We start from the raw sequence: 22,582 nt of genomic DNA on the forward strand, positions 1-22,582 counted from the left end.
AAGAGATGAGTTATACAGCTCTCATTACATGCATGTGCAGTTCAACTCTGAGTGAAAATGCAGAAAGTTTGAAGTTAATAATTCATCTCCTTCTACCTTAGGCCAAGAACTTATCAATCTTCCCCTGCTCTGGACCACTTCTGGAGGCCCAAGATGCCGACTTCTACAAAGAAGGGATCCGTATGCTCCACGACCGCTGGACTAAGTGTGTAAGTCTAGGAAAAGCAAATGTGCTAGGTTTCCTAAAATTGACTCCTTCTACCTCAGGCCACAAACTTATCAATCACCCCTTGTACAAATATAAATAAATAGCAAAAAAATAATGGCACCATGAAATAACAAGATAAAGAGCCCTTAAAGTGATATCATTGATTGTGGGAACATCTCAATGGATGGGCAAGTGAGTGTAGTTATCCCCTTCGTTCAAGAGCCTGATGGTTGTGGGGTAGTGGCTGACATATATCAGTGATAATAAACCTGATTCTGATTCAGTATTGTTATTATTTTACCTTATTCTAGCTCAATGCACTGGGTAATGATCTGATCTGTATAAACAGTAAACAAGGCAAGCTTTTCACTCTATCTTGGTACATATATTGTATTGGATACAACAGGGACTTTTAAGAGACTCCCTCCCGGAAGGTACCTGGAGCTTAGAAAAATAGAGGGCTATGGGTAACCCTAGGTAACTTGTAAAGTAAGTAAATGTTTGGAACAGAAGGGCCTGTATTGTGCCATAGTTTTCTACGATTCTAAATGTGGCAATAATAAACGAATAACAGTACATATGTCTGAAAGTACTGCAGTGTCTAAACATCAAAGAAAAATATCATTGACTGTAATGGGAATGACAAGAGGTTTTGAAAGATGCTGCATAAATGGAGGTTCTGCTTTGAGAGGTGTCCAAGACACAGTGTTTAGGCAGAATAGATAAGCTAATGAAAGCTTATATCACACATTTGACCATGAATGAACTGCGTATCATCAAAGTGAAAGCCCACACTCATCTGAACTCACCTCGCTGCTGCCTGGATCCTCTTTTGTCCTCATGAGAATTCCCTGAAGAAGGGCAGCATCCTTAGCAGCAAATGCCAGGTGCTGGATGAGACCGCTGTTCAGCAGGACCTCGTCTACTGCAAATGGGATCAAAAGCTGCAGAACAACAGAGCAAAAACAAGAAATAAATCACTCCAAGACATCTGAATTGTTGCTCCTCTCAACTTCCCATCACTACCTCTGACAAACAATGCAGGAATATGATTCTGCAGCCACCCATACGCGACTCTGATTTGGATGGGAGTTTGTGTTGGAGTCACAAAAGCAGAAGGATAACATCATCCTCCAGAACATGAAATTGTTACCTATTCTCCCATAGTCAGGAAATCTCAGGCCCAGCAGTTAACCATGCGAAGTTGGAAGTTTTGTGCCTTCATAGTCTTGGATGTAATAAACCATGGCACATATCTCAAAGAGCCAATCTTTGGAATATACTGTATTTAAAAATTTCTATTGGGACAACACTAGAATACCACATCAACTGATATATTGCAAATCTCTCCAGCAATGACGTTCAGCTGACATAATTGGAGAAATGTTCGGGCATGAAATTAAATTAATTCTATATACACTCAGTGGCCACTTCATTAGGGATACCTGCTTGTTAATGCAAATATCTAACCAACCAATCATGTGGCAACAAATCAATTCATAAAAGCATGCAGAGACGGTCAAGAGGTTCAGTCATTGGATTAGACCAAATATCAGAATGAGGAAGAAATGTGATCTAAGTGACTTTGACCGTGGAATGATTGTTGGTGCCAGATGGAGTTGTTCAGCATCTCAGAAACTGCTGATCCCCTGGGATTTTCACGCACAATAGTGTCTAGCATTTACAGAGAATGGTGCAAAAAAAAACCGCACCCAGTGAGAGGCAGTTCTGTGGATGAAAATACTTGTTAATGACAGAGGTCAGAGGAGAATGGCCAGAAGGGTTCAAACTGACAAGAAAGTGACTGTAACTCAAATAACCATGTGATACAACAATGGTGTGCAGAGGAACGGCTTTGAATGCACAACACATCAAACCTTAAGAGGATGGGCTTGACCATTGTGTTTGCAATGCTGGTGAATGACACCCGACTGGTGAATGAACCCGTCTGGCCATTCTCCTCTGACCTCTGTCATGGAGGGGTGTATACTTATTTGTGAAGAGATGGGGCCATTCAGTAGTCAAGTCAAGTCACTTTTTATTGTCATTTCGACCATAATTGCTGGTACAGTACACAGTAAAAATGAGACTGTAGCGGTGTGCTACCCACAGCGCTGGAATAACGACACGCAGACGGTGAGTTGCAGTTGCATAAAAGATTTATTCAAACATCATGGCCTCGCTTTTAAGCCTTCCCGTTTCTGCCCTCCCTGGGCGGGAATGCTGTAGGGGGCACATATTCACAGTCCCTTCCCGCACGCGGGCTTTTCCCCTTGCTGGTGAAGAAGGCTTGGCGCCCTCTTTGGGACCGGCCTCAATGCCAGTGCGCGCCATTTTGTGAGCCGGTTCGAGTGCGCTGGAAAGTGGGTCACCACATACCCCCCCCCCAAACCGGCGATACACCCCCTAATGTCCACAGTTTGAGTCGGTCTCTGTTTGGGAGGTCTGCCTCTGCGCCGCGGTGCCTGAGCCCCAACCGGCTGCGCCAAGTCCACATGGGCTGGTTTGAGTCAGTCCACTGTGAAAACCTCCTCTTTCCCCCCAACGTCCAGCACGAACATGGACCCGTTGTTCCTGATCGCCTTAAACGGCCCCTCGTACTGCCACTGCAGCGGTGCCTGATGTCCGCCCCGGCGTACAAAAACAAACTTACAGTTCTGCAGGTCTTTGGGTACATGGGTCAGGCTCTGTCCATGCTGTGAAGTGGGTATGGGGGCCAGGTTGCCGAGCCTGTCACATAGTCTGTCCAGGACTGCTGCGGGTTCTTCCTCCTGCCCCCTTGGGGCTGGTATGAACTCTCCTGGGACGACCAGGGGTGCGCCGTACACCAACTCGGCCGACGTGGTGTGAAGATCCTCTTTGGGCGCCGTGCGGATTCCGAGCAGGACCCAGGGAAGTTCGTCCGCCCAGTTAGGCCCTTTGAGGTGGGCCATGAGAGCCGACTTCAAGTGACAGTGGAAACGCTCCACTAGTCCGTTCGACTGTGGGTGGTAGGCAGTTGTGTGGTGTAGCTGTGTCCCCAAAAGGCTGGCCATAGCTGACCACAGGCTGGAGGTGAACTGGGCGCCTCTGTCGGAGGTAATGTGGGCTGGTACACCAAAGCGAGATACCCAGGTTGCAATCAGTGCTCGGGTGCAGGAGTCGGAGGTGGTGTCGGTGAGCGGGACCGCCTCTGGCCATCTTGTGAACCAGTCTACGATAGTTAGGAGGTGCCACGCTCCTCGCAACACGGGCAGGGGCCCCACGATATCCACATGAATGTGGTTGAAACGCCGGCGGGTGGGGTGGAACTGCTGCGGCAGGGCTTTGGTGTGCCGCTGTACCTTGGCTGTTTGGCACTGCATACACTTTTTGGTCCATTCACTGATCTGCTTGCGGAGTCCGTGCCAAACGAACCTGTTGGAGACCATCTGGACGGTTGTCCTGATGGAGGGGTGCGCTAAGTTGTGAATGGAGTTGAAAACTCACCGCCACCAGGCTGCCGGGACAATGGGGCGAGATTGGCCAGTAGCTACGTCACACAGTAGGGTCCTCTCACCTGGGCCTACGGGGAAGTCTTGGAGCTGCAAACCAGAGACTGCAGTTCTGTAACTAGGGATCTCATCATCTGCCTGCTGCACCTCCGCCAACGCTGCACAGTCCACCCCCGAGACAGGGCCTGGATGGTAGGTCTGGATAGTGTGTCCGCCATGACGTTGTCCTTTCCCGAGACATGCCGGATGTCCGTCGTGTATTTGGAGATGTAGGACAGATGTCGCTGCTGGTGGGACGACCAGGGATCGGACGCCTTCGTGAACGCAAAGGTGAGCGGTTTGTGGTCTTTGAACGCGGTGAAGGGCCTACCTTCTATGAAGTACCTGAAATGCCAGATTGCCAGGTATAGTGCCAACAGCTCCCGGTCGAAAGCACTGTATTTGAATTTGGGTGGTTGTAGGTGTTTGCTGAAGAACGCCAGGGGTTGCCAGCGACCCTCGATGAGTTGTTCCAGCACTCCACCGACTGCTGTGTTGGATGCGTCCACTGTGAGGGCAGTAGGGACGTCCATTCTGGGGTGCACTAGCATCGCGGCGTTTGCCAAGGCTTCTTTGGTTTTAACGAAAGCGGCTGCGGCCTCTTCATCCCAGGTAATGTCCTTGCCCTTACCCGACATCAGGGTGAACAGGGGGCGCATGATTCAGGCTGCTGAGGGGAGGAAGCGGTGGTAGAAATTCACCATACTCACGAATTCCTGCAGGCCTTTGAGTGTGTTGGGTCGGGGGAAATGGCGGAGCGCGTCTACCTTGGCGGGCAGAGGGGTTGCCCCGTCTTTAGTAATCCTGTGGCCCAGGAAGTCGATGGTGTCGAGTCCGAACTGGCATTTGGCCGGGTTGTTAGGCTATATTCACTCATTCGGGCATAGAGTTGACGGAGGTGGGACAGATGCTCCTGACGACTACTGCTGGCTATGAGGATGTTGTCCAAATAGATGAATGCAAAGTCCAGGTCGCGTCCCATCACGTCCATGAGCCACTGGAACGTCTGTGCGGCATTCTTTAGGCCGAACGGCATGCAGAGGAACTCGTAAAGGCCGAACGGGGTGATGAGTGCCGTTTTGGGGATGGTGTCCAGATGCATCGGGGTTTGATGGTATCCTTGGACGAGGTCTACCTTGGAGAAGATCCGTGCGCCGTGCAGGTTTGCTGCAAAGTCCTGAATGTGCGGCACAGGGGAGCGGTCCGGTGTTGTAGACTCGTTCAGTCTGCGGTAGTCACCGCATGGTCTCCAGCCCCCTGCTGCTTTGGGCACCATGTGCAGGGGGGAGGCCCATGGGCTGTCAGACCGCTGTATGATCCCCAATTCCTCCATCCTCTTGAACTCCTCCTTCGCCAGTTGGAGCTTGTCCAAGGGAAGCCTTCAAGCATGGGTGTGGAGGGGTGGTCCCTGGGTTGGGATGTGGTGCTGTACTCCGTGTCTGGGCATGGCTGCCATGAACTGCGGTGCCAGAACTGATGGGAAGTCCGCCAGGACTCTGGTGAATTCGTTGTCGGACAGCGTGATGGAGTCCAGGTGTGGGGCTGGCAACTTGGCTTCACCCAGGGAGAACGGTTGAAAAGTCTTGGTGTGGACTAGTCTCTTCCCTTGCAGGTCGACCAGCAAGCTGTGAGCTCGCAAAAAATCAGCCCCCAGGAGTGGTTGGGCCACGGCGGCCAGTGTGAAGTCCCACGTGAACCGGCTGGAGCCAAACTGTAGCCGCACCGTACGGGTGCCATAGGTCCGTATCGTGCTGCCATTTGCGGCCCTCAGGGTGGGTCCCGGTTCTCTGTTGTGGGTGTCGTAACTCGTCGGAGGTAAAATGCTGATCTCGGCTCTGGTGTCGACCAAAAAGCGGCGTCCCGACTGTTTGTCCCAGACATACAGGAGGCTATCTTGATGGCCACCCGCTGTAGCCATCAGCGGCGGCTGGCCCTGGTGTTTCCCGGGAACTTGCAGGGCGGGCTACAACGGCGGGCTTCTGCGCCCCACCGCTGGTGGTAGAAGCACCATTGTTCGTTGGTCTCCTCACCCCTGCCTCTGGAGTTAGCGGGCTCTGCGGCCGGGCCTGGTCTGGTCTGCTGCTGGGAGCGTGGCCTGGTGATCTGTGCAACGGATGCCCCACTCTCCTTCTTGGCTTTCCACAGCACATCTGCCTGGGCCGCCACCTTCCGGGGGTCGCTGAAATCCGCGTTGGACAGCAGCAGGCGTATGTCCTCGGGAAGCTGCTCTAGGAACACCTGCTCAAACATGAGGCAGGGCTTGTGTCCTTCAACCAGGGCCAGCATCTCGTTCATTAACGCCGATGGCAGCCTGTCTCCCAAACCATCCAGGTGCAATAAGCGGGCAGCTCGCTCGCGCCATGGGAGTCCAAAAGTCCTTTTGAGCAGGGCTTTGAATGCTGTGTATTTGCCATCCTCCGGGGGCGACTGTATGAACTCTTCAACCTGGGCGGCTGTCTCCTGGTCGAGGGAGCTCACCACTTAGTAGTAACGTGTGGAATCCGAGGTTACCTGCCGAATGTGGAATTGGGCTTCTGCTTGTTGGAACCATAGGTGAGCGTCCAGAAGCTTGGCAGTTTTAACGAACAGATGCGGCGTTGTTCATTTTCAGTCCAAATATCGTTTGGGCCATCGGTGTCACCAATTGTAGCGGTGTGCTACACACAGCGGTGGAATAACGACACACATACGGTGAGTTGCAGTTGCGTAAAAGATTTATTCAAACTTCGCGGCCTCGTTTTTTAAACCTTCCCGTTTCCGCCCTCCCCGGGCGGGAATGCAGTAGGGGGCGCATATTCACACTCCCTTCCTGTGCACGGGCTTTTCCCCTTGCTGGTGAAGAAGGCCTGGCGCCCTTTTTGGGGCCGGCCTCTCAGCTGGCGCATGCCATTTTGTTAGGCAGTTCGAGTGTGCTGGAAAGTGGGTCACCACAAGACGACGTTTTTTCAGGACCATGGTGTTACATGACACAGTACAAAAACTAGGCTGAGCTATGTAAAAAAACAACACAGAAAAAAACTACACTAGACTACAGACCACACAAATCCTCAACCTCATGCAAACCAGCCTCCCCTCTACTGATTCGATTTACATTCTCTACTGCATTGGGAAAGCAGCCAATATTATCAAGGAACCCTCCCACACTTTGCCCAACAGGCAGAAGATGCAAAACCAATGGAACATGTAGCACCAGACTAAAGATCAACTTCTATTCTGTTGTTATAAAGTACAGCACAGAAACAGCCCCTATGACCCAACTTGCCTGTGCCGAACCATTTAAACTGCCTAGTCCCATTGACCCACACCGGACCACAGCCCTCCATATCCCAATCATCCATGTATCTATCCAAACTTCTCTGAAATGTTGAAATTTTGCTTGCATGCACCACTTCTGTTTTGAACAGAGCTCTTGTATGCCAAGAAGATCTCTTGACCCTTGTGCTTTATCAACTGTACTTTCACTATAACTATAACACTATATTTTTCACAAAGTTCAGAGTAAATTATCAAAATAAACAAGCTTTCTTAACTACCCTATCTACCTGTGAGGCAACTTTCAGGGATCTGTGGACATGTACACCCAGATCCCTCTGCTCCTCCACACTCCCAAGAATCCTGCCATTTACTTTGTACTCTGCCTTGGAGTTTGTCCTTCCAAAGTGTACCACCTCACACTTCTCCAGGTTGAACTCCATCTGCCACTTCTCAACCCACTTCTGCATCCTATCAATGTCTCTCTGCAATCTTCGACAATCCTCTACACTATCTACAACACCACCAACCTTTGTGTCGTCTGCAAACTTGCCAACCCACCCTTCTACCCCCACATTCAGGTCGTTATTAAAAATCATGAAAAGTAGAGGTCACAGAACAGATCCTTGTGGGATGCCACCAGTCACAACCCTCCAATCCGAATGTACTCCCTCCACCACAACCCTCTGCCTTCTGCAGGCAAGCCAATTCTAAATCCACCTGGCCAAACTTCCCTGGATCCCATGCCTTCTGACTTTCTGAATAAGCCTACCGTGTGGAACCTTGTCAAATACCTTACTAAAATCCATGCAGATCACATCCACTGCACTACCCTCATTTATATGCCTGGTCACCCTCTCAAAGAACTCTATCAGGCTTGTTAGATATGTTCTGCCCTTCACAAAGCCAAGCTGAATGTCTCTGATCAGACCATGATTCTCTAAATGCCCACAGATCCTATCTCTAAGAATCTTTTCTAACAGTTTTCCCACCACAGACGCAAGGCTCACTGGTCTATAATTACCCGGACTATCCCTACTATCTTTTTTGAACAAGGGGACAACATTCGCCTCCCTCCAATCCTCCGGTACCATTCCCGGGGACAATGAGGACATAAAGATCCTAGCCAGAGGCTCAGCAATCTCTTCCCTCACCTCATGTAGCAGCCGGGGGAATATTCCGTTAGGCCCCGGGGACTTATCCGTCCTAATGTATTTTAACAACTCCATCACCTCCTCTCCCTTAACATCAACATGCTCTACAACATCAACCTCATTCATATTGTCCTTACCGTCATCAAGTTCCCTCTCATTGGTGAGTATGAAGAGAAGTACTCATTGAGGACCTCGCTCACTTCCACAGCCTCCAGGCACATCTTCCCACCTTTATCTCTCATCAGTCCTGCCTTCACGCCTGTCAAAATGCCTTGGGGTTTTCCTTTACCCTATTTGCCAAGGCCTTCTCATGCCCCCTTCTTGCTCTCCTCAGCCCTTTCTTAAGCTCCTTTCTTGCTACCCTATATTCAATAGACCCATCTGATCCTTGCTTCCTAAACCTCATGTATGCTGCCTTCTTCCACCTGACTAGATTTTCCACTTCACTTGTCACCCATGGTTCCTTCACCCTACCATTTTTTTTATCTTCCTCACCGGGACAAATTTATCCCTAACATCCTGCAAGAGATCCCTCAATATCAACCACATGTCCATAGTACATTTCCCTGCAAAAACATCATCCCAATTCACACCCTCAAGTTCTAGCCTTTTCGCCTCATAATTTGCCATTCCCCAATTAAAGAACGATCTGCCTGATTGGAAGGCAAATATAAGCTTTTCACTGTATCCCAGTACATATGACAATAATAACCTGGATAATGTCATGAGCTGGACTGGTTTGGAACACCCATTCCCCAATGTTTTATCCAAATACAAATTGGGCTCTAGATCAAAGCATACTTCAGGCTGTTGTCAGAATTCAGACACTGTTATTCAAGTACGAGTTTGGCATTGGTCCTGGTTTATTATAATCACATGTACTGAGATGCAGTGAATAGTTACCTTGCATACTGTTCATACAGATCAACTTATTACACAGTGCATTGACACAGAACAAGGTCAAGCAGTAACAGAATGCAGAATAAAATATAACAGCTACTGAGAAAGTGCGGTACAGTAGACAATAAAGTACAAGATCACTTATTGTACTAGGGCACTATGTAATAATCTTACAACAGCAGGATAGAAGCTGTCCTTGAGCCTGCTTTCAGGCTTTTGTATCTTCTGCCCAATGGAAGAGGGCTGAGGATCAAACCAAGAAATCATAGGGGTGTGGGGGCAGAGGTAATGGGATGTGGAGAGGGAGGGGCAATAGGAGGTATGGGAGGAGTAGGGGACCTCTTAATCTCATCCAGTGAGAATGTAGATTCTGTACCAGATTTGTCTTCAGGTAGATCAGTTTTAATTGGTCTCATGGTGCACATTGAGTTTTTAAATACATATCCCGTTATTTTGAACACCAATTCAGTGTGGCCTTTCAGTTTGTTCCTACAATTGGGTTATTATTGTCACCTGTACTAAGATACAGTGAAAAGTTAGTCTTGCATACCGTTCATGCCAATCAAATCATTACACAGTACACAGAGTTACAAGGTAGAACTGCAACAGAATGCAGAATAAAGCGTAGAAGCTACTGAAAAAGTGCAAGTAAATGAGAAAGTGCAAGACCATAACGAGGTAGGTTGTGAGTATAAGAGTCTTATCTATTGTACAAGAGGTCTGTTCAAGTGTTTAACCTGTTGGACATTGCTTTATGGTACTGGCAACCGAGGTTCAATCCTCGCTGCTGTCTGTAAGGAATCTGTACGTTCTCCCTGTGACTGTGCGGGTTTCCTCCCACAGTCCAAAGACGTACTGTTGGTAGGTTAATTGGTCATTTTAAATTGCCCAAGATTAGGATAGGGTTAGTTTGGGAGATTGCTGGGTGGTATGGCTCAAAGGGCCAGAAGAACCTATTCTGTGCTGTAAGTTAGTAAATAAATAACTTGTGTGTTAAACCTGCACCTTAAATTAGGCTTTAATTTGGGTTCAGTTGTCCTCAAACCTCAGATCTAGACAACACATAAAGAAAACCACTCAGACAGCAGCAATGAGTTTCCTCAAATGAGTTGGTTTATTCTAGCCTGTTACAGTGTGCAATGGGGTGTACCTTGGGTGAGAACTCGAGGAAACATCACTGACTCAAAAAAACTCCTGCAATTTATAGTATTTGTGTCACAACAGTAACTTGCAGATTTTACAATTTCACCAGGGCGCCCCTTTTCATTCTTGGATTTGGTCTTTGTTTTATCTCTGTTCCTAAATGCCTGATGATGAGAACTTGCCTTCCTTTAACAGACCACCATATCCCCCCCATTCGCTTTAGACCATAAAAGATAGGAGCAGAATTAGTCCATTTGGCCCATTGAGTCTGCTCTGCCATTTTATCATGGTTGATCCAATTTTCCTCTCAGCCCCAGTCTCATGCCTTCTCCCCATATCCCTTCGCAAGTCCTTTGCACCTCAGTTTTTTTGTACTCTCCTTTTCATTTCTTCTATCAAAGTGCATAATCATACACTTCCTGACACTATTTCACCTAACATTTCTTTGCCCATTCTCCTAATCTGTCCTTCGGCAGCCTCTCTACTTCCTCAAAACTATCCATCCCTCCACTTATCTTCATATTGCCTCCAAACATTACAACAAAGCCATCAGTTCCATCATCCGAATCACTGACATATAACGTAAAGAGAATTGGTCCCAACACAGACCCTGTGGGACACCGCTAGTCACCGGCAGCCAGTCAGAAAAGGCTCCCTTTATTCCCACTCTTTACCTTCTGCTAATCAGCCACTGCTTTCTCCACGCTAGAATCTTTCCTGTAATTCCATAGGCTTGTTAAGCAGCTTCATGTGTGGCACGTTGTCAAAGGCCTTCTGATAATCCTAGTACATAATATCAACTGATTTTCCTTTGTCTATCCTGCTTGGTATTTCTTCAAAGAATTCCAACAAATTTGTCAGGCAAGGTTTTCTCTTGAGGAATCATGCTGACTATGGCCAATTTTATCACGTGCCTCTAAGTACCCTGAGACTTCATCTTCAATAATCGACTCCAACATCTTCCCAACCACTAAGGTCAGACTAACTGGCTGGCAGTTTCCTTTCTTCTGCCGAGAAACAGTGCAACATTCGTAAGAGGCTGGAGGTGACAACGGATGTACGACAACTCTGGCAGTGCTTACAGGACATTACTTCCTACAAAGTGAAGCCCAATAGCATGAATGGCAGCAATGCTTCACTACCAAACGAACTCAACGCCTTCTATGCCTACTTTGAATGGGAGAATACAACTACAGCTTAGAAGATCCCTGCTGCACCTGATGACCCTGTGATCTTTGTCTCTAAGGCCGATGTTAGGCTGTTTTTAAAGAGAGTGAACCCTTGCAAGGTGGAAGGTCCCGATGGAGTACCTGGTGAGGCTCTGAAAATCTGTGCCAATCAACTAGCAGGAGCATTCAAGGACATTTTCAACCTCTGACTACGATGGGCAGAAGTTTCCAGTTGCTTCAAAAAGGCAACAATTATACCAGTGCCCAAGAAGAATAATGTGAGCTGCCTTAATGACTATCGCCCGGTACCACTCACATCTACAGAGATGAAATGCTTTGAGAGGATGGTCATGACTAGACTGAACTCCTGCCTCAGCAAGGAGAAGGACCCAGTGCAATTTGCCTATCGCCACAATAGGTCAACAACAGATGCAATCTCATTGGCTCTCCATGTGGCTTTAGACCAAATGGACAACACAAACATCCATGTCAGGCTGCTGTTTATCAACTATAGCTCAGCAATTAATAACATCATTCCCACAATCCTGATTGAGAAGTTGCAGAATCTGGGACTCTGTACCTCCCTCTGCAATTGGATCCTCGACTTCCTAACCTGAAGACCACAGCCTTTCAGATTCGTCTTAACACCTCCTCCTCATTGACAATCAACACTGGTCCACCTCAAGGGAATGTGTGCCTACTGCTCTACTCTCTATACCCATTGTTCACTGATACGTCAACTAGTGGAGTGGAGCCGCAGCAACAACCTGGCACTCAGTAAGATGAAAAAGCTGATTGTGGACTTCCAGAAGGGTAAGATGAAGGAACACATACCAATCCTCATAGAGGGATCAGAAGTGGAGAGAGTGAGCAGTTTCAAGTGTTACAAACTGTAATGTTTTAGAAATAAACCAACAGCAATAGATTACACCTTGGAGTCTGGTTTTGATGTTAAAACCATTATCTTTATTAGTATCTACTTATAATATAGCAACTTAACCAGGATAAACAAAAGTTATCAGTGTTATGTGTACAGTATGTGTGTGTAAATATAACTCCCAAACTATTGAGCCTGGGGGGAACAAGGCTTAGAGTCTTGAGATGGTAAAGCCTGAAAGTTCAGTTTATCCACGGAACAAATGATGGGAGAGTGATATTTGTAATCCAAGGTAAAACATAGGGAGAAGGCAATTATGTCAAACTCCACAGGTTCCACGGTGGTAAATAATAAATATCAGTTGTCGAAGATCCTCCGTGGAGCCGTTCCAAATCCACGTACGAATTACCACCAGAGTGATCTGTCACAGGGATGCCATCTTCAAGGGGTTACCACATAACACACCCAGGCAAGGGTTAACTTCGAGTGGTCCCACAGGACATTCCTAAATCCACTCCTATGGATTATACAAAGTGACAGCCACACATTCAATGTGCACTGGATCGATAATCAACCCACCCTTGTGGGTATGGCAGAGTTCCAAATTCCCAGCTTCGACAATCTGGAGCTGCTGTATTTTCCAGGTTCGCTCCTTTCTCTCTCTTCTTCTGACTTCTGACTGTGATGGTCTGTGTCCTTGTTTTAAAGGTAAACAAGCTGCGAGTCAGTCAGTGAACAACATCATAGACTTGCCTCACTGAAGCGCTCTTTTAAAGTGACAGTCCACAGTAAACGAAACCAGTGGGTTCGTAACATAAGTTCCTGGGTGTCATGATCTCTGAGGATCTAACCTGGTCCCAACATATCGATGCAGTTATAAAGAAAGCAAGAAGCGGCTATACTTTATTAGGAGTTTGAAGAGATTTGGTATGTCAACAAATACTCTCAAAAACTTCTACAGATATACTGTGGAGAGCATTCTGACAGGTTGCATCATTGTCTGGTATAGCATGGGGGGGGGGCTACTACACAGGACTGAAAGAAGCTGCAGAGGGTTGTAAATTTAGTCGGCTCCATATTGGGTACTTGCCTACAAAGTACCCAGGACATCTTCAGGGAGTGGTGTCTCAGAAAGGCAGCATCCAGCTGAAAGGTGCCTCCAGCACCCAGGGCATGCCCTTTTCTCACTGTTACCATCAGGTAGGAGGTACAGAAGCCTGAAGGCACACACTCAGCGATTCAGGAACAGCTTCTTCCGCTCTGCAATCCAATTCCTAAATGGACATTGAACCTTTGGACACTACCTTACTTTTTAAAAAAAATATAGTATTTCTATTTTTGCATGATTTTTAATCTATTCAATATATATGTATACTGTATAAAGTATACTGAATAAGATTTACTTATTTATTATTTTACATATTTTTCTTCTATATTATGTAGTGCATTGAACTGCTGTTGCTAAGTTAACAAATTTCACGTCACATGCTGGTGATAATAAACCTGAATCTGATTTTCTATCCCTTCTTGAAAAGTGGAGTGACATCTGCAATTTTCCAGTTTTCCAGAACAATTCCAGAATCTAGTCATTCTTGAAAGATCATTACTAATGCCTCCATGATCTCTTCAGCCACCTCTTTCAGAGCTCTGGGGTTTACACCATCTGGTCCAAGTGACTTATCTACCTATCTTCAGATCTTTCAGTTTCTGAAGAACCGTCTCTCTAGCGTAACCTCTCACACTTCATGACTCCTGACACCTGGAACTTCCACCATACTGCTAGTATCTTCCACAGTGAAGAATGATGCAAAATACTTATTCAGTTTGTCTGTCATTTTATTGTCCCTCATTACTACCTCTCCAGTATCGTTTGCCAGCAGTCCGACATCCACGCTTGCCTCTCTTTTACACTTTAAATATCTGAAAAGAACTTCTGGTATCCTCTTAAATATTATTGGCTAGCTTACTTTCGTATTCCATCTTTACCTTAATGACTTTTTTAGTTGCTTATGTTGGTCTTTAAAACATTCCCAATCCTTTAACTTCTCACTAAGTTTTGCTCTATTTTATGCCCTCTCTTTGGCTTTTATGTTGGCTTTGACTTCTCTAGTTAGCCACAGTTGTGTCATCTTTCCTTTAGAATACTTCTTCCTCTTGGGGATGTATTATCCTGTGTCTCCTGAATTGCTTCCAGAAATTCCAGCCATTACTGCTCTGCTGCCATCCCTGCCAGTGTTCTTTTCTAATCAATTCTAGCCAACTCCTCTCTCATGCCTCTAATTCCCTTTACTCCACTGGAATACTGATACCTCTGACTTTAGCTTCTCCTCAAATTTCAGAGTGAATTATGATCACGACCCAAGTGTTCTTTTACCTTAAGCTCTCTAATCAATTCTGGTTCATTGCACAACACCCAATCCAGAACAGCTGATCCTCTGGATGGCTGAACTGGGTGGTTATAATTTATGGCTTGTTTTTCTGTCATGCCTCAGCCTATCTCACAATCAGTTCTGTTTAAACTGTCTTCCAGCTTCCATTTGTTTATCTCTGGTCTTGCTAGCTCTGCCTTGTAATCTGAACACCTGGCTGCTACTGCTTCTTTCAAATATCATTCTGCTACAATTTAAACCAGTGATTTACATGTTGATAGCATGTTTTTGGCCCGATTGAGTAACCTGCCGCTTTGCTGTCTCCGAGGGAGTCCGGTGAGGTTTCGAGCAACCGAAAAGCCTGGAGACAGGGGGCGAGCCCACGATCAACTCCATTTCTTGTCGATCTCACCAATTAAACTTCAAGGAAGATTGAAACATCAAGTTGAGCAAGTGTTCAGCATAGTCTACCAGCCTCTCGCTCGCAGCTGCCGGAGGCAGGCATCTGCATGTGATGGCCTTGCCCCCCCCCCCCCATTCACTGCTCTTGAAGGGAGGCCATTGCATTCAAACTGTCTCTCTTCCCCTCGATGCTGTCGGAGGATGGTACTGAAGTTTTCTTTAGCGCTATATTGAGCGATTTTGATCAGGGCAGACTGGCTCTGCGGCCCAAAGTCAACGATCGACACAGCACTAAATTGAAATGAATTAAATTGAACAGGCAACATAGATGCCGCCTGTCCAGCATTTTGTCTGTGTTGCTTGAACATTCCTAGAATGTTTCAATGGCTTTGTGGTTCACATGGTGTTAGCAGAATCATCTGAAGCTTAATGTGAAAAAGACTAAGGAGCTGGTGGTGAACCTGAGGAGGGCTAAGGCACCGGTGACCCCCGTTTCCATCCAAGGGGTCAGTGTGGACATGGTGGAGGATTACAAATACCTGGGGATACAAATTGACAATAAACTGGACTGGTCAAAGAACACCAAGGCTGTCTACAAGAAGGGTCAGAGCCGTCTCTATTTCCTAAGGAGACTGAGGTCCTTTAACATCTGCCGGACGATGCTGAGGATGTTCTACGAGTCTGTGGTGGCCAGTGCTATCATGTTTGCTGTTGTGTGCTGGGGCAGCAGGCTGAGGGTAGCAGACACCAACAGAATCAACAAACTCATTCGTAAGGCCAGTGATGTTGTGGGGGTGGAACTGGACTCTCTGACGGTGGTGTCTGAAAAGAGGCTGCTGTCCAGGTTGCATGCCATCTTGGACAATGTCTCCCATCCACTCCATAATGTACTGGTTAGGCACAGGAGTACATTCAGCCAGAGACTCATTCCACCGAGATGTAACACTGAGCATCACAGGAAGTCATTCCTGCCTGTGGCCATCAAACTTTACAACTCCTCCCTCAGTGTGTCAGACACCCTGAGCCAATAGCTGGTCCTGGACTTATTTCCACTTGGCATAATTAACTTATTATTATTTAATTATTTATGGCTTTATATTGCTATATTTCTACACTATTCTTGGTTGGTGCGACTGTAACAAAACCCACTTTTCCTCAGGATCAATAAAGTATGTCTGTCTGATGTTTTATATTCTATGTTATTTCGCTTGTTGGGTGTTTGTTGTTTTCTTTTGAGGGGTTTCATAGTGTTTGTTTTGTGGCTGTCTGCAGGAAGACAAATCTCAGGGTTGTGTACTATATACGTACTTTGAATCTTTGATCTAAGTACTATCCTGTTTCTCTTAAATGACCTTCAAGCCACCTCCATGAATAGCGTATTTTCCCATTATCCATTTCTAATTTGTATGACACTTAAAGGTTAGCTTTCATTGTTACATATAGATCATAGCTCAAAACGTACAGTGAAATGCACTGTTTGTAACAACGTCCAACAACACAAAGATGTGCTGGGGGCTGTGCGCAAGTGCTGCTACACTTCTGGCACCAGCATAGCAAGCCACACAGCTCATTAATCCTAACCTGTACATCTTTTGGAATGTGGGAGGAAACCGGAGCAGCTAGAGGAAACCCACACGGTCAAGGGGAAAATGTATAAACTCCTTATTGGCAGCTGCAGAAACGAAACCCTGATCAGTGATTACTAGCGCTGCAAGGCGATGCCGCTAACTGCTATGCTAACATTAAGTTCAAAGTATTACAATTTTCCCCCCAATTTTCTTATAATTCCTGGAGATTCCTTCCTAAGAGCCTGAAAGATGTTCCCATAAATGTTTAAATGATGCTAATACCAATGACACTGCTGCAAGCAAGCTTTTCATTACACTTATGCATATGTATACTTATTTATGTACATAAACTGCTTTGATTCTGGAATTTGGTCAATAGTCTTTGGATGAAACCATGAACTGTTATTCTGTCACTGCACTTGAAGGTCCTGTACAGAGCCTGAATGTGATCTATTCTTACACAGTTAAAAACTGAATCTCAAATCACATTTCAAAAAGTTGGTGCAAACACTTAGCCTCTGCATAAACTATCTGGGACATGCTCTTTTCTCATTATTGAGATAAGGGAGGGAGTACAGGAGCCTGCTCAGCAAACCTCACCACCCAGCAACCCACCTATTTAATCTGACTCTAATCACAGCACAATTTACAATTAACCTACCAACAGGTACATCTTTGGAAACATGGGAGGAAACTCACGCGTTTATTGGGAAGGAATAGGCAAATTCCTTAAAGATGACATTGGGATTGAACTCCAAATTCTGATGCCCTGAGCTGTAGTAGCCTCATGCTAACTGTTAACACTATGGCATACTGTTCCTCATTTTTTTTAGAAACAGCTTCTTCCTCTCTGCAATCAGATTTCTGAATGGTCCATGTTACTACCTTGTTATTCCATTTGGTTATTTAGTTTTCTAACATAGTAAATTTTGTCTTTGCACTGTACAACTGCCACAAAACAACACATTTCAAATTTAATAATCAGTGATAATAACTCTGATTCTGAAAACTATACATCAGTTTTTCCACTAAAAGTGATTGCATAATGTTAAGAGAACATGACAAATATGATATTTACCTCTGACTTCATTGCACTGGTTTGGAGGAAGTGAAATTCCACAGTGGGTTTACACCCAACTTCAATGCCTTTGTCAGTATAGAGCCTGGTGGTGAATGTTATCAACAGAAAGATTGCAAGAGGCTAGTTAGTCTTAAGTGTGAATCACGCATGGACTTGGCAAGTTAGAGAAAAGTTGCTCAACTAGTCGGTTGTCAGCTACATCAATCTTCAATTTAAAACTTGAGCCCTATTCATGAAAGAAGGGAGGTTTGCTGGTGCTACTCCTGAGCGTTTAAACTTGCAAGGCAAGGACACAGGAGTCAGAATGACTGTGCAGCAGGTAGGGAGTTGAAAGCAGACAATAGTACAGACAAGTCCAGTGAGAAGAGCAGGTAGAGAAAGGAAAGGGGAGCACAAATGCATGCTAACAGCCTCATGGTAACACAGATGAGCTGTGAGTCTGGATCAGCACGTGGGACAATGTAATCACAGAAACGAGGTTAAGGGAAGGGCTGATTTAGACACCACTGTCATTGGCCGAATCAAAGGTGGTGACAAATCAATATATAGCAAGGAACCTGGGCGCAATCTAACTCTGATTCCATGAAGTGTCAGAATTAGGTTTACTATCACTGACATATCTGAATTTTGCTGCAGTACAGTGCAATAAATAAAAAAGTCACAATTTGTTACAAAAGATATATATAAATAAATAAACACTGAATAGTGGGGGAAAAATCAAAATAATGAGGGAGTGTTCATAGATAGTTTAGTAATCAAATGGCAGAGGGAAAGAAACTGTTCCTAAAGCAGAAAAGGTAGATTTTCATCTATTAAGTGAAATTTGGATAAGTACTTCAATGGGAGAGGTATGGAAGGCGATGGATCACATGTGGGTCGATAGGATTAGGCAGAACAACAGTTCAGCAGGGCGAAGGGTGCACTTCTGAGCTCGAAGGCTCAATAACTCTAAAATGGTGAGTGTCCCCTCAGGCTCTTGTACCTCTTCCCTGAAGGTAGCAACAGAACTCACCTTCATGAGGCACCACCTTTTGAAGATGACCTCAACAGTGAAGAGGATTCTGCCCATGATGGAGCTGGCTGAGTCTACAACCCTCTGTAGCTTTTTAAAATTATCTGCATCGTAGTCTCCATACTGTACCAGATGGCAATGTACCCAGTCAGATTGGACTCCACCGTACACCTGTAGAAATTTGCTGGGGCATATGAAACATATATAGAAACATATAGAATAGTACAGCATATTACAGGCCCTTCGGCCCACAATGTTATGCTGACCCTCAAACCCTGCCTCACATATAACCCTCCACCTTAAATTCCTCCATATACTTGTCTAGTAGTCTCTTAAACTTCACTAGTGCATCTGCCTCCACCACTGACTCAGGCAGTGCATTCCACGCACCAACCACTCTCTGAGTGAAAAACCTTCTTCTAATATCCCCCTTGAACTTCCCTCCCTTTACCTTAAAGCCATGTCCTCTTGTACTGAGCAGTGGTGCCCTGGGGAAGAGGCACTGACTGTCCACTCGGTCTATTCCTCTTAATATCTTGTACACCTCCATCATGTCTCCTCTCATCCTCCTTCTCTCCAAAGAGTAAAGCCCTAGCTCCCTTAATCTCTGATCATAATCCATACTCTCTAAACCAGGCAACAACCTGGTAAATCTCCCCTGTACCTTTTCCAATGCTTCCACATCCTTCCTATAGTGAGGCGACCAGAACTGGACACAGTACTCCAAGTGTGGCCTAGCTAGAGTTTTATAGAGCTGCATTATTACATCATGTTTCTTAAACTCTATCCCTCAACTTATGAAAGCTAACACCCCATAAGCTTTCGTAACTACCCTATCTACCTGTGAGGCAACTTTCAGGGATCTGTGGACATGTACACCCAGATCCCTCTGCTCCTCCACACTACCAAGTATCCTGCCATTTACTTTGTACTCTGCCTTGGAGTCTGTCCTTCCAAAGTGTACCACCTCACACTTCTCCGGGTTGAACTCCATCTGCCACTTCTCAGCCCACTTCTGCATTCTATCAGTGTCTCTCTGCAATCTTCGACAATCCTCTACACTATCTACAACACCACCAACCTTTGTGTCATCTGCAAACTTGCCAACCCACCCTTCTACCCCCACATCCAAGCCGTTAATAAAAATCATGAAAAGTAGAGGTCCCAGAACAGATCCTTATGGGACACCACTAGTCACAACCCTCCAATCTGAATGTACTCCCTCCACCACAACCCTCTGCCTTCTGCAGGCAAGCCAATTCTGAATCCACCTGGCCAAACTTCCCTGGATCCCATGCCTTCTGACTTTCTGAATAAGCCTACCATGTGGAACCTTGTCAAATGCCTTACTAAAATCCATGTAGATCACATCCACTGCACTACCCTCATTTATATGCCTGGTCACCTCCTCAAAGAACTCTATCAGGCTTGTTAGGCACGATCTGCCCTTCACAAAGCCATGCTGACTGTCCCTGATCAGACCATGATTCTCTAAATGCCCATAGATCCTATCTCTAAGTATCTTTTCCAACAGCTTTCCCACCACAGACGTAAGGCTCACTGGTCTATAATTACCCGGACTATCCCTACTACCATTTTTGAACAAGGGGACAACATTCGCTTCCCTCCAATCCTCTGGTACCATTCCTGTGGACAACGAGGACATAAAGTTCCTAGCCAGAGGCTCGGCAATCTCTTAACTCGCCTCGTGGACCAGCCTGGGGAATATTCCGTCAGGCCCCGGGGACTTATCCATCCTAATGTATTTTAACAACTCCAACACCTCCTCTCCCTTAATATCAACATGCTCCAGAACATCAACCTCACTCATATTATCCTCACCGTCATCAAGTTCCCTCTCATTGGTGAATACCGAAGAGAAGTATTCATTGAGGACCTCGCTCACTTCCACAACCTCCAGGCACATCTTCCCACTTTTATCTCTAATCAGTCCTACCTTTACTCCTGTCATCCTTTTGGTCTTCACATAATTGAAGAATGCCTTGGTGTTTTCCTTTACCCTTCTCGCCAAGGCCTTTTCATGACCCTTTCTTGCTCTTCTCAGCCCCTTCTTAAGCTCCTTTCTTGCTACCCTATATTCCTCAATAGACCCATCTGATCCTTGCTTCCTAAACCTCATGTATGCTGCCTTCTTCCACCTGACTAGATTTTCCACTTCACTTGTCACCCATGGTTCCTTCACCCTACCATTCTTTATCTTCCTCACCGGGACAAATTTATCCCTAACATCCTGTAAGATATCCCTAAACATCGACCACATGTCCATAGTACATTTCCCTGCAAAAACATGAATTGATGAAAGTGATGGGAGGTGGAATTCTCCAAGTATAATTTTAAGAAAACCAGATTAAGGGGCAAACAAGAGAAAATCTACAGCTGCTGGAAATCTGAGCAACACACCCAAAATGCTGGAGGAACTGGAGGAGGTGGGACTACAGCACAGGATCCAAATAAACTTCAGAGAGTTGCAAACTTAATCAGCTCCATTAGCCTCCGGAGTCCCAGGATATCTTCAAGGAGCAATGCCTCAAAAAGGTAGCGCCCATCACCCAGGAAGTGCCCTCTTCTCTTCAGCATTCTCTGAATGAACACTGCACCATAATCACTACCTCACTACTTTTTTAAAATCCTATTTTTGCACTACTTATTTAATTGAACTATTTATATATATGCTTACTGTAATTAAGGGTATTTTCTGTTACTATGTATTGATTGTATTGTACTGTTGCCGCAAAGACAAATGTCATGACGTATGCCGGTAAATTTAAACACAATTCTGATTCTCTTGCAGACATTTACAAGGATATAAAGTAGTACAACAGAACTTATGAAAACTATATACAAGTAATAAATAACAAAAGACGACAAATTATGGAAATAAAAACATAAAATACTGCAAACGTGACTCCTTAAAAGTGAGACCATAGAGTTCAGAGTTGGGGTGAGTGAAGTTATCCACGCCAGTTTAGGAGCCTGATGGCTGTAAGTTTACAACTATTACTGAACAGGACCCAATGCTTCTGTATCCTTCTGTCGATGGTAGTAGAGAGAAGATACCATGGCTTGGATGGCGGGGAACTGAATTCACGTCATACAAGTCAGCGATAATGATTTTGATTCTAAGATTACTATTATGACCCTATGACTGATGGCCTGCAGGCCGGGTACTCCATAGTGACCGGGTTCCAATCCCCATCCGTAAATTACTCCCCACAGAACATCGACAGACCCGAGCACCGTTACCCACCACAACTCCAGGGCTGATCGCGAACTTTGCACTATTGGAGTTGCGGTTCGGGTTCAATCTCCGCGCCTCTCCAGTCACACATGCACTGTTCTGTCAGCGGGCGCCGCAAATGTTACAAAGCAGCCTATAAATTTGCAAACGGTTACCTCGCTTTCCGACTTTTGGGGCAGAGATAGGGTGGGCAATCTGCTGTGCACCGGGCTCCCGCTGGCAGACATCGCTCCCCTCACCAAGTCAACGGCCAAACCACCCGCCTGCCTCCTTCTTCCTCCCGCTGATTGACAGCTCCCCCAGCCACTGACTCCGGCCGGAGAGGAGGCGGGGCCGCACCGTTTCCCCTTTCTCCTCGTCCGCCCGACACACGCCGCGCTCCGGTTGCCAGGGTGATGGTGCGGCCAAGTCAGAAAAAGGGGCGGGGCGGCCTTGCCGGTGGGGTCACGTGATCTAGCCAACACGTCAAGTCGGAAGTTGGGGAGAGTTATTAGATCCTGGTGGTCGTGAAAGCGGGAAATAAAAGACAAAACAGAAATAAATTCAGAAAATGTTAAAGTTTAATTGTCATTTAGCCATACATGAATACCTATGAATACAACCAAACGAAATAGCGTTACTCCGGGGCCAAGTGCAAAACGCGGTACCAGCAGTCATACACAGCACAAGACTTATA

The 22,582-nt window shown here is 46.0% G+C and overlaps 1 protein-coding gene across 1 annotated transcript in view; it reads right to left on the reverse strand.

Moving 5' to 3' along the window:
- Positions 1-22,301, reverse strand: part of gss (glutathione synthetase) — a 114,259-nt gene extending 91,958 nt beyond the window's left edge. Inside the window, exons 1-2 of the mRNA XM_073062113.1 lie at positions 22,062-22,301; positions 1,018-1,152 (exon numbers count right to left, since the gene is read on the reverse strand). Of these exons, the coding sequence (XP_072918214.1) occupies positions 1,018-1,152; positions 22,062-22,133 (207 nt within the window). The 5' untranslated portion in view covers positions 22,134-22,301. The remainder of the gene's footprint in view (positions 1-1,017; positions 1,153-22,061) is intronic.
- Positions 22,302-22,582: the final 281 nt, after the last annotated feature.

Source organism: Hemitrygon akajei, chromosome 11 (assembly GCF_048418815.1).
Source record: "Hemitrygon akajei chromosome 11, sHemAka1.3, whole genome shotgun sequence".
In the NCBI taxonomy this organism is placed as follows: domain Eukaryota; kingdom Metazoa; phylum Chordata; class Chondrichthyes; order Myliobatiformes; family Dasyatidae; genus Hemitrygon; species Hemitrygon akajei.